This window comes from Rattus norvegicus, chromosome 2, assembly GCF_021556685.1.
Source record: "Rattus norvegicus strain SHRSP/BbbUtx chromosome 2, alternate assembly SHRSP_T2T, whole genome shotgun sequence".
In the NCBI taxonomy this organism is placed as follows: domain Eukaryota; kingdom Metazoa; phylum Chordata; class Mammalia; order Rodentia; family Muridae; genus Rattus; species Rattus norvegicus.
The window spans coordinates 163,204,001-163,216,947 of record NC_141535.1 but is presented as its reverse complement, the minus strand read 5'-3'; the positions used below and the strand labels follow the sequence as shown (position 1 = coordinate 163,216,947).

Genomic DNA, 12,947 nt, shown 5'->3' with positions numbered 1-12,947 from the left:
TCCATCCATCATTAAAAGCTAATACAACTTAACCTTAAACAGAAAGCATATCCCTTTAAGACTTAAATTTTAATATATTACATGTATACTCATTACTTTGCTCATTTGCATTTGAAATTTAATACTTAAGTAATTTTTTCTCACTCCCAATGTAAGCAATTTCAGTCTCAATTTAAATTATAGTTTATTTTTGTGGGAAATATTTATTTCTGCAAAATGAAAAACAAAGAAGCAAAACTAGGCTGTGCTATTACAGTTTTACCAGTGGATCTGAATATTACCCAAAAGATTGTCTCCTATTCAATCTTTCAGGAATGCAGCTTCCCTTGTGTCTTTTGTGTATCTGTGCACTTCCTCCATGCAATGAGTCATCTGCCTTCCCAAGCTGGCTTTGCCTTGATATTGAATATTGTACTGAATTATTATTAATTCAGAACTGCTTTTTCAAAAGAAATGACAAAAATTTGGTTGTCTTTATATAAACTGTTATTTAGCATTGCTTAAGTATGTATTCTAATCTGATTTAATTTTAGGTTTTATTTTAGGATTTTCAGTTTCAAAGGTGATTATTGTATAAACATTGTTGTGACATTCAAAAGTACTTATACACAGTTTTTAAAATTATGCATTCATATGTAGAATTATGAGAAAGAACACCACTAAGGAAATTGTTTTTCTAATTTTGCTAACAATGTTATTACTAGTGCTTATTAGAAATTTTAAAATATGTTTTTTTTTTGGAAATCAACCACTAATACTATCATATGCTATTTTAAAAATTTTAAATAGTATGATGTTTTCAAAATTTGACTATTAAAATTAAAAACATACACAAATTATAACAATGTTGCTTTTAAAATTTCACCTCATATAATGAATATATGTACATATGTATAACTATATATATATACACTTGAAATATATATATAAGTATATATTTGCATATATGATTGTGTACATGCAATTTCATACATATCTATGTAATTCAGTTTCCCCATATAACCAAATTAGAACACAAATATGTAGCTAGTGATAATATTCGTAGTAATCAAATTTGAAAGTGTTTTAATTATTCAATAACTTTAAACAGTTAAGGTAATTATCTATATATAATTTTAATTACTTGTTAAATTTATTGTCATATAATCATTAATATTATACTACAGAGTATATTTAGTCTTCATTTTTAAGAATTACAATGTTAGGTGCCTATATTTTGAGGTACAATATTATACCTGTTCAAACCTCTGTATGACTACGTGTGTGTGTGTGTGTGTGTGTGTTTGAAAATAAGTTACTTAACATATATTATTTCTAACACTGAGCACATGTACAATGACACTGTGATTCATGTCTAGATATAGTTTACCCCAAGGCCCATTATGGTTTTTTACTTCATTCTAGATGATTTCTTTATGTGAAAAAATCAAAATTATGAGTTAGACATGTCCACTGATATGTCTCTGCATATCTGTGCCTACAGAAGACTACAGAATGCCTTAATTGCATGCTTTGCTGTTATGATTTTAAATAGATGAAAATACAAATATAAACTCCATAATCATGAATCATTAACTCTACTAAATTTCTTACAGATAAATAACAATGCAAGCACATTCTACGTGAAAATAAAACTCAGATGCACTAAAAACTATAAGAACCAGGAGCCGGAATCAAATAATCCATATTATGCATTTCTATTCATATGAGATAAAATATCTGGCAATAGATATGGTGACATATACATATATACATATACATATATATATGGAGGATGTGTTCTGATGGGGTAATGAAGATATAATCATTTTAATATCAGAAAGAGATTTCCATTGGAGTTACACACAATTCTTTATTCTAGGTTTCAAACTTGAGGCTAAAAATCCCACTAGAGTCATAGTTGTATCTGAATGTACTTCTCTGATTTCAAAGTGCATGAGATCTTATGATTTCCTAGTATTTTATAGCTATAACAAAGACTTAAAAATAATATGATTTATGTGGTAATTGCATAGCATTTGGCCATTTTATTATCCATTACTTCTATTAATTTTTAATTTGACATCATTGTCTGAGGGCAAAATTCTATGAATAATAAGTGATACTGGCTTTTCTCACTTTTGAATATCTAGTAGGAAATATATATTCAGTAAGTGTCGGTCTCTATTTAAAATTGAATTTAAAGACCAGCTTGATTAGTCTCAGATCATACATCTAATTTTAAAATTCTGGCAAGGAGACCTGATCATTTCAGACCAAATGCCTCTAATTTACACTGACCTATCTCAGAGTAAATCAAAATAAAACTACCCTTGTCAAAATTCAGCAGCCTCCAAATCATATGCAAATGAACTGTAACATTCAGGCTATTTGTTCTCACAGTATGTAAGGGAGAATTAAATTGGATCCCCATGATAAATGTGTAAGCCTGGAAACCTTAGAATTTTCTAGTTGAATACCTGCTCACAATTTTATTCAAGATTTTATTATTCATTTTCACAGCAGAAACTGAACCATTAGATTCAATGTCAGCTCAGAACTTAGACTCTGACAAGCACCAGAACTTCGCATTAGAATCAATGCCATTCATTTATCTATAGCCAACATATATCACAGTAACTATTAATCTATAATTATAGCATGAAAAGATGACTGAGTGGATGGATGGTTGGTTGGATGGATGGATGAATTCATGTGAAATTGTTAATCGCAGAATTATTTATCTTTGCATTTCTTAGCTATTTTTGTTCCTTTAGATAGGAATTAAGATGTTTGTGTTAGTTTCATAACAATATGGACTTTAAAAGCTATCTATGCATACAAGAATCAAAGGACAGCTGGGCATTACTGTGTCTAAGGGAATCTTAGGGTAAATAGGTGGTAGATATATGTGGCTCTTCATTTATAATGGTCTGCTATCAATGCTATACATGCATGACCTTATTTTAGCTTCAATGTAACTCTAAAGTGTATATAGTTGTTATCTCCATTTAAGAGTAATATGTATCTTATAATGCAGGATTAAGCTTACTTTTTTTTTTCTGTACTGAGGCCAATGATCTTAACTGTCCAGGTCCAAATTATGGAGACAGATACCCAAGACACCAAACCATCTGTATGCTATTTTACTTTTGAATTTTGGCAAACTGGTTCTCAGCATAGTATTGGAAGTATTATTAGAAGTAAGGAGTCAAGCATGGTTGTTCCTACTAGAGACAAAGTTAATATATTGTGAATCCATCATCATGGCAGGGTCTATTAAACACTGTCTCTTGTGCCATTAACCTACAGGCCTGTTTTATGACTAATAGTCATCTAATAGTATTTACAAACTTGTGAAACATTTTGGTGAAGATTACTATTGTTATGAACCATGTTTGTAATGAAAATTAAATGTCAGTAAACAACTTAAGGGCTAGATACTCTAAGACTGAAGCAAATATGAATTTAAGGTTAGTTTTCATAAATACCCATCATCATACCTGAACAACTTTTTGGGACTGCACATCAACAATCAAGATTCTATCCAAAGTTGGCTGAGCAACATAAATGAACTTGTCTTTGACATTAACAGCCGAAGCCCAAACACATCTCTGCACTTCATCCTCCTCATCTTTGGGACAGACTTCATCCTGCATTTTAGGAAGCAGAGAAAAAATTTACATCCTGAATCATAACATGATAATGGAAGTATATAGAGTAAAATTAATGTTTGGTAATTGAAGATATGCAATATCGAGTATAAAATGTGTAAATAAAAAGGATTGGTTAATGGAATGAAAAGCAAATTAAGTTCATTATATCAAAAAATAACAGAAATGAGACCCTATAATGTGACTCCAGGTGCCCAGAGTGAGTGAAGGAGGAGGAACCCCCAACCAACCAACAAACAACTACCCTGAGATAACTTCCCATGAATAGTGAGAATGTTTATATTGTAGAGAACAGAGAGTAAGTACTCAGGTGCATGTAGAAGAGTCCAGAGCAGAAAGAAAAGCAGACTGGACATGGCTATCCTAGGGAAAGAGAATTGTAGAGAATAGAAAGAAAGAAAAAAATGAGACAGTAGGAAAATTCTTTCCATTATACAGTGAATGAATAAGGGGTATCTGGGATGCGGGACACCTGTGAAATACACTAATTAGTATGAGTGATTAGGGGATGAGGGAGCCTGGAAGCTAGCATGGATTTTAATAAGCTGAAAGACATGGCAGGTATATGCCAATAGAGTAATGAGTCCCTGCCAAAGACAAGGGAAAGGGCTTTACTTCTTTTGGCATACAGGAACCCGTTCACAATTTCTGAGGAATGCTGGCTTTTATCTAGCTGCCAGAAATCCTTCTATTGTCTAGCTTCAGCTGAGCCTTTACTCAATTTTGGACCAATTCAAGTAGGCCTGTATTTTGTGGAAGAAATGGGGTACCCTTTGTGCCTGATATTCAGTTACTGATTTTTCTGATAAAATCCAAACCATTTTCATTTTTACCTCTTGTTTATTAACTCAACAGTTTAAGAATAACATAATAAATATAATTTTCTCTCAATACCTCCCACTGTAAAGAGTTTTCAACAGAAAAAATCATCAAGCAAAAGCTACAGTTTCTATCTCTGTTCTTTTTATTCTATTTGAGCCATTGAAAATATAGTCTTCTTTCATTCAATACATCCCAACCACAATTTCCTCTCCCTCATAGCCTCCTCATACCTCTTCTTTTCCCTAGGTCCATTCTCCCTCTCTTTCTATTTCAGAAAATAGCAGGCCTCCAAGAGATGACAGTAAAACAGGACAAATGAAGATATGAAAAGGTTAAAGATCTCCTATCAAGTCTGGACAAGGCAAACCAATGGGAGCAAAATGGTATCAGAGACAGGCAAAAGAGTCAGAGATAAACCCAGTCCTATGGTTAAGACATCCCCCCAAAAATAAACAAACACACACACACACACACACACACACACACACACCAACCTGACCAAAAGAAATTCAAGAAACTTCCTCATCACACTGCAGTTGTGAGTGCACACACTTAACAACAAGCTGTTGAATGACCACTGGAGAAATTCACATGGATTATTCTTTGCCTCTGACCAATTATTAACTAATGTCTATTTTCTTTCATTGTATCGTTTTGCATACCGGTTGCACACAATTAAATCCAAAACTGCTTTAATGTACTTGATTTCTTCTCTAATTCACATGAAGCATTGTGCTCTGGATTCTCCATTTAATATCCATGTTTAAAAGATTTAGTAAAACCGATGATAACATCACCATAACAGTGACAGTAGATATTCATGATTATATTTAATACCTAATAATATAACATAGCGGGGTAGCTAGTTTTCATGTTTGTCTTACAGTTTGGAATATAATGGATATTCCAAAGCACTTTGTAAAAAGGTTGTTATGGCCTTCTCTTTACATTTTGTAATATCAGTGACTCAAGGAGGACCTAGGGCATCTACCATTTCAAATCAGTTCAGCTTGTGATGTTGGGGGACATTTCAATTTCCTGTTGTTTAAAGCATCCCATTGTTCACAAAAAAAAACTTGCAAATAATCTGAAATCCAGGCAGTCAGTGTTGAATGATATAAACACCACTGGGTTAGGAAATGAACTTTGCTTAATAACTTGTAGCAAAATTGCTCTTTAGCATTGGGACGGTAGAGAGTGTTGTGGCAGGTTAAGGAAGTCATGCAAACCTGGAGGCAGACCCTCTTTAAAACAGAGTGTAATTTTGAAATTTCACTCATCAGTTCCCACGAGACACCTGAGTAACTTTTCTTCAGAACTGTACTGAATGTCATTGACAAGCCCCTGGGTTTTTGTTTTGCTCTGCCTTGCTTTGTTTTTGTTTCTAAGAAATAAACACCACGTAAAATATTTATAGAGGTGCAATGTGCTGGGAGGGATGGTGAACCTGAGGTGATGTCTGATGAAAGGCCCTGGATATAGGGAAATTGTTTACAAATGTGTTGCTCTTGTGTAAAATCGCCCCACTAAATCTGTAGAAGTAACGCGAGTGTGAATAACCTGACGCGTAGCTGTCAGCCAAACAACTGCCACACCAGAAGCAATTTCCAACGTGTTGTCTGCTTCAGAAAGATTCAACAGGAAAATAAACTGCTCAGTTGGGAATGATTTTCTATTTGTATGCCATTCCCAAAAGACACCCCTGGCCACACTTGCAATCATTTTTACAGAGCCATTAGAAGCTTCCACACAGACACCTTGGATTTCATTTACTTTGCTTGATGTCATTTTTCCTGATTAAAGGCTGTTAGAGCCCATTTAATAGAAGCATTATTCTTTTTCAAATTATATGTATTAATACTTATATTTGTGTTTGGCAATTATAGAGAAATATTATTCACATGTATTAAACATTTAATGGGAAAAGACAAAAATGTCAACAATAAAAATAACATTAAGATAATATATGCTAATAGAATAAGAGTTGGGAAGAAAAAGACAATTCTGTTCAAAATTAGAACTTATTCTGGTTGAGTCAATTTCAAATTAAATTCTATATTTCATGTATATCTATTATGTTATGCCAAAACATTAAAAGTCTGCAAGATTTATGCAAGCATTGGTAGAAGCTTAATTTTGTGGTTTAATACTGTTATTGGTGTCTCCTTTTCTGGACCTTAATAACTCAAAGAGGAAATTACATCCACTTGTCTTAGCTTGTGAATTTATCATTGTATTTTTATACTAATTACCCATTACAATGATTTGGTCTCAAATGCCTACTTTGCCAACTTCACTCCTATCTTCATATTCCTAACTTCAGCAAACCTTGCATCACTACCCTTGGAAAAGACATTTTTTTTCATTTGCATTAAATACTCCCATGTTTCTATCACTAAAAAGGTTCCTGCCAGTGGTCTACCTTCCCAGATTCTTCATCTTTCCTTTCTTTTTCCTTCCCTCCCTCCCTCCCTTCCTACCTTCCTTCTCTTCTTTGCTTCATTCCTTTCCCTTAATTTGAGACAAGATCTCATATAACCAAAATTAACCTTGATCCCACTATGTAGCCAAAGATGGTTTTGAACCTCTATTCTTCCTTCCTCTACTTTCTGCCAGTTTATGTATGAGCCACTGTGCCTGTCACCTTTGTTGAAGATTGAATCTAAGGCATCATCATCACAAGCCAAGTACTATATCAACTAAATTACTTGTCCTTCTTGTCTCTCCAATCATAGGATAGTTGCCCACAGTCTTCTGCTTTCAGCAACATTTATAATGCATTTCCTTCTCAAAGATAAACATGAAACTATGAATGATCTAATTGGATCTATCTGCTTCTTCCCTCCAAATATTCATCATATTTTACTCAAACCATGTAGAACTTTCTAGAATGCTACATTCTTTTCTTAAGTACATTGCCTCTGCAGTGACTAAGCCAACAGAACAAGGATCCACAGGAGATAAGATAATGTAAGTCAGTTCAACATGACTCTGATGTGGTTCGAATTTCTGAGTCTGGCCCAAAGTGTTTTACTTATAGCTTTTTTACACACAACATAATTTGGGAAAAGTTTGCTGGTGATAATTATCTGAACTGCAAATGCACAACAAAGCTTATGATATGATTATACCAAAACTCTTCATAAAGTATGAACTACATGATCCATAAAGATTGATTTTATAGATTAAATTTTTTAAAAAGTTCAAAATACCCAAGTTAATGGCAGGGTCTGGGGGAGGATAGCACTAATGTTTAACTGACACAAACAAGCAGAGACTAGGTGTAGTGTGGCCACACAGATAGCACAAAGGTCTCCAGGCTATTAACCATGACTGTTTCCAGACTTCTAGGTGGAAAAGAGGTTATACATCTCTCTCCTTCTCTCTCTCTCTCTCTCTCTCTCTCTCTCTCTCTCTCTCTCTCTCTCTCTCTCTCTCTTTCTGAATAGACAACCCTATGTGTTTAACATTTCTCACTTCTTTAGTGCCTATCTGTGAGCACAAGGATTTAAATGTCTCCTACATTTAACTGTCTCCTCTATTCTTATCATATTTAGTCTTGATGTTCTACCTTCTCTAAAAGACTGTCTTTCAAAGTCAACAGAAAACTTAAAATTTTAGATCTGAGACTGGGAAGATGGCAGCCATGACTGAAATGTCTGAGAAGCACTTATGAAATATACAGCATCTTTACTCATCAGGGAAATGCAAATAAAAACAAGCATGAGATTATATGTTACTTCCACCAGAAGGGCTAAGGTCAAAACCTCAGTTGATAGCCCATCTTATCAAGGATGTGAAGTAAGGTGAATCCTCTTCAATTACTGGTAGGAATAAAAATTTATACAACCACTTTAGAAGTGAACTTGGTGGATTCTCAGAAAACTTGCAATAGTTCTACCTCAAGGCTGAGCTTTTCAACTCCAGGGCATATACCCAAGATATACCCCACTATACCACAGGGACACTTGTTCAACTATGTCCATAGCAGCTTTATTCATAATAGCCAGAAACTAGAAACAATCTAGATGTTCCTCAGCTAAACAGTGGATAAAGAAAATGTGGTACATCTATACAATAGAATACAATTCAGCTATTAAAAATAAAGATATAAATGTTGCAGCCAAATGGATGGAACTTGAGAATAGCATCCTGAATGAGGTAATCTAGAACCACAAAGACATGAGTGGCATATACTCATTTAAAAATGGATATTATCCATAAAGTGCAGGACCACCAAGTTACAATCCACAGACCAATAGAAGCTGTGTAATAAAGAGATTCCAAGGGAGAATGCACAATTCTCACTCAGGAGAAAATCATCTTCATTGAACTTGCATGGAAAGCAAGAACTGGGTAGGAGAAGAGGTGAGGAAGGGAACAGAGTTTGTGACCAATTGGGGAGAGCAAGAAAGGACTAGGAGTAAAAGTGAAAGTAGGTTGGGAGGGGTCACTCTGGGAACTAGGCGAAGGCCTGGAACAGGAGTGTATATGGGAAGTGTCCTCTAGTGACACTAGCTAAGATTACTACCAAATGGGGACATAGAGACTGAGGTGGCCACCTCTCATTAGCCAAGGACTTACAGAAGAGGGAGGAGAACATCACCCTACCTACAAAGTTCAAAATTTGTTTTGCCTACAAGATATTCAGAAATAAAGATGGAGCAGAGATCAATGGAAGAGCCAACCAAGGACTGCCCTAACTCGAGACCGACGCTATGTGAAAGAGCAAACCCTGACACGATTAATGATAATCTGCTATATTTGTAGAGAGAAATTTCACATAATTCTCTCCTGAGAGGGTTCATCTATCAGCAAATGGAGGCAGATGCAGAGAAGCACAGTCCAACATCAAGTGGTGCTCTCAGAGTTGTGTGAAAGACTGAGGGATAGAGGCAAGAAAGTCAGAGGTGTCAAGGACACTACAAGAACTACAAGAAGACTCACAGAGTCAACTAACATGGGCTTGCAGAGACTCACAGAGCCTGGGCCACCAACCAAGGAGCATGTAAGAGCTGGGACTAGATACCCTACACATTTGAAGCGAATGTGCAGCTTATTGTTCATGTAGGTACCCTAACAAGGATACAAGGGACTGTCTTGGTTTGCTTTCCCTTCCATTGGATCTCCTACCCACTACCTGTACTCCCTGGTTGGGAGAAGATGTGGCTCATTCTGTTGGGATTATATTTCAGAGGGAAGGGTAGTACCCAAGGAGGGGGGATGGTTAAGGAAGGGTGTAGTACAGGGAGAGATTTGTAAGGGTCTGACAGGGAAGAGAGAAGGGAGAGAGGCTGTGATTGGAATGTAAAGTAAATTAAAAAATAATATAATAAAATAGACCTATAGGAAAGAAATATAAAAAGAATTTTAGTTCTTTAGCCAGAAAGAACTTGACTTTCACTTGTTCTGCCTCAGGCTCCTCAGTAGTTTGGGTTATAGATCTTCATCATTAGGCTTATATCACCAACTATTATTGAATTCTTAAACAGGATTATTTGAGTAGCTACTATTTGCTTGGTATGGTACAAAGCTGTATTGTCAATTAAAGCATAAATATGAGAGCATGTTTCATTGCAATATTGTGTTTTCAAGTTGCTTAATCAAATTTCAAACTTTCTTTTCTTGTACAATGTTATCCCATTACTCTGAGACAAAAAAAAAAAAAGAAAAAAGAAAGTAAGAAAAAGTAAGGGGTTGGGGATTCAGCTCAGTGGTAGAGCACTTGCCTAGCAAGTACAAGGCCCTGGGTTCAGTTCCCAACTCTGAAAAAACAAAACCAAACAAACAAAAACCGAAAAAGTAAGAGGTACAGCACCACATTCATCTACTGTTTAATTTTCTATTTCCATGAGTTAAAACTGTATTTATTATCTTTTAATAAAATAATATAGAAAAAATAATTGTACTATGTGCAAATTATGCGTCAGATTTTGTTTTCTCTAAATAATTGTGGTCAACTACACTGAGACGTTTAATTAAGAGAAAATGTCTTTCTGCTACACTAGCTATGCCTGCCCAGGCTGCACAACCTATCAAACTTGTCTGGATAGAAACATTTGCTAGTTTCCAACCTCATAAAATCCTTATTTTAGCTTTTGGGTTAGTTTTTAGTTAAGTTCTCTTTGGTTCTGATGTCTCCTTATTCTCTGCTAATTATGAAAGCCAGAGCGAAAAATCTGGCATCATTGACCCATCTCCTGTATGCTAATTGTTCATCAAGCCAAGTACCTGCCATACTCTGATGACACTATATAGCAATACGTGGCAATACGTGGCCAACCTATCATCATTCCTTCTTCCATTTAACTGCTTCTACAAAACATAGAACTGATATAGCACAGAGCTACAATTATGCATAAACAGAAATACTTAAAGTAGTGAAAACTTTAATTAAAACTCAGAGAAAAGTTGAAATATTTGCCCATGTGGGCATAGATAGATAGTGTGAGAGACAAAATAAATCTTGGTTTATGTTAGGGAAATTCAAAAGGAACCAAGAGAGAAAGAGATGGGAAACTTGTAGTTTGAGTTCATAAGGTGTTACATACAAAGAAACAAAGCAAAATTGAACATCAAAGTAATTTCTCAATGAGTGTATATGTTTATAAGAACATTTGTGTTTAAAATGGTTTAATGTTTCAGTACAGTGAGAAAGATTAGATGTTGTAGGGTAGGCCTGGGAAGGATGTGGATAAAAAGGACTCCAATATTCTGAGGGTAGATGGGTAAGTTATTATAACCTTTAAAGAAAACATAATAACAAAACACTAAATGTACAGAAGAAAGAATATTGAAAGCTTCAAGGGAAAAGGACCAAGTAACATACAATGGCAAACCTACCAGAATTATACCAGACTTCTCAACAGAGACTATGAAAGCCAGAAGAGCCTGATAAAATGATCATTACATATCAACATTTAACAAACCCGTAGTTTATCATCTAATGTTAAAATCCAATATGATTTCTTAATGGGTATGCTAATAAATGAAAAGTATGCATAAAAAAAAGAAAAAAAGATCATGCAGACTCTAAGAGAACACAAATGCCAGCACAGGCTACTATACCCAGCAAAACTCTCAATGAAGATGAAGAAACGAAAATATTCCAGGACAAAACAAAATTCAAACAATATCTATCTACCATTTCAGCCCTACAGAGGATTCTAGACAGAAAACTTCAACACAAGGAGGGTATTACACAAAAGGAAAGAAAAGATATTAAGCATCTCACAACAAAGGCAAAAGAAGAGAACCATATGCACATAAAGCCACCTACAAAAACAAACATAATAGGAACCAACAGTCATCTGTCTTTAATATCTCTTAGTATTAATAGACTAAACTCCCCGATAAAAAAATGTAAGCTAACAGACTAGATACACAAACAAGATTTTGCTGCATACAAGAAGTATATCTCAATAACAAAGAGACACTATCTCAGAATAAAAGGATGATAAAAGGTTTTCCAAGCAAATGGTCCCAAGAAACAAGATGGGGTTGCCATCCTAATATCTAATAAAATAGACTTTCAATCTAAAGTTATTAAACAGGATTAGGAAGAAAACTTAATATTTGTCGAAAGGAAAATCCACCAAGAGAAAAATCTCAATTCTGAACATTTATTCCCCAAATGCAAGGAAAACCACATTCAGAAAAGAAACTTTACTAAAGCTCAAAACACACATTGAAGCCCACATAATAATAGTGGGAGACTTCAACACTCCACACTCTCCAATGGACAGGTCATTGAAACAGAAAAGAAGACACAGTAAAACTAATAGAGGTTATGAACAAATGGATTATACAGATATCTACAGAACATTTAACCTTAAAAAAATACACCTTCTTCTCAGAACTTCATGGTACCTTCTCAAAAAGTGATCAAATAATTGATCACAAAGCTTCTTGTATCCTCAACTAATACGAGAAAATTGAAATAACCTCATGTACCATATGAGATGCCCTAATGCTGGCTTTTAATAACAGCAACAACAACAGAAAGCCCACATACATGTGCAAACTGAACAACTCGCTACTCAATGATAAGTTGGTTGGAAAAGAAATTAAAAAATGTAATTATAGACTTCCAGACTTCCTGTAATTTAATGAAAATTTTAACATATCATACACAAACTTATGGGACAGAATGAAAGCAGTGCTAAGAGGAAAATTCATAGCACTATGTGCCCTGGTAAAAAATAACTGGAAAGATCTTACACTAGCAACTTAACAGCACACCTGAGAGCTCTAGAACAAAAATGAGCACACTCACCAAAGAGGAGTAAATGGCAGGAAATAGTCAAACTCAGGGCTGAAATCAATCAAATTCAAAGGGAACAATACAAAACCTGGTTCTTTGAGAGGATCAACAAGACAGATAAACCTCTAGCCAAACTAACCAAAGGGCCCAGAGGCAGTAAAGATATCTAGATTAGCAAAATCAGAAAAGGAAACGTAAGAATAGAAATG

General features: G+C 34.7%; 1 protein-coding gene across 2 annotated transcripts in view; it reads right to left on the bottom strand.

The window, feature by feature from the left end:
- Nucleotides 1-12,947, bottom strand: part of Fstl5 (follistatin-like 5) — a 654,395-nt gene that overhangs the window by 74,403 nt on the left and 567,045 nt on the right. For both annotated transcript variants that reach the window (NM_001271195.1, XM_087628612.1), the window contains 1 exon segment: nucleotides 3,483-3,632. In NM_001271195.1, coding sequence (NP_001258124.1) covers nucleotides 3,483-3,632 — 150 coding nt within the window.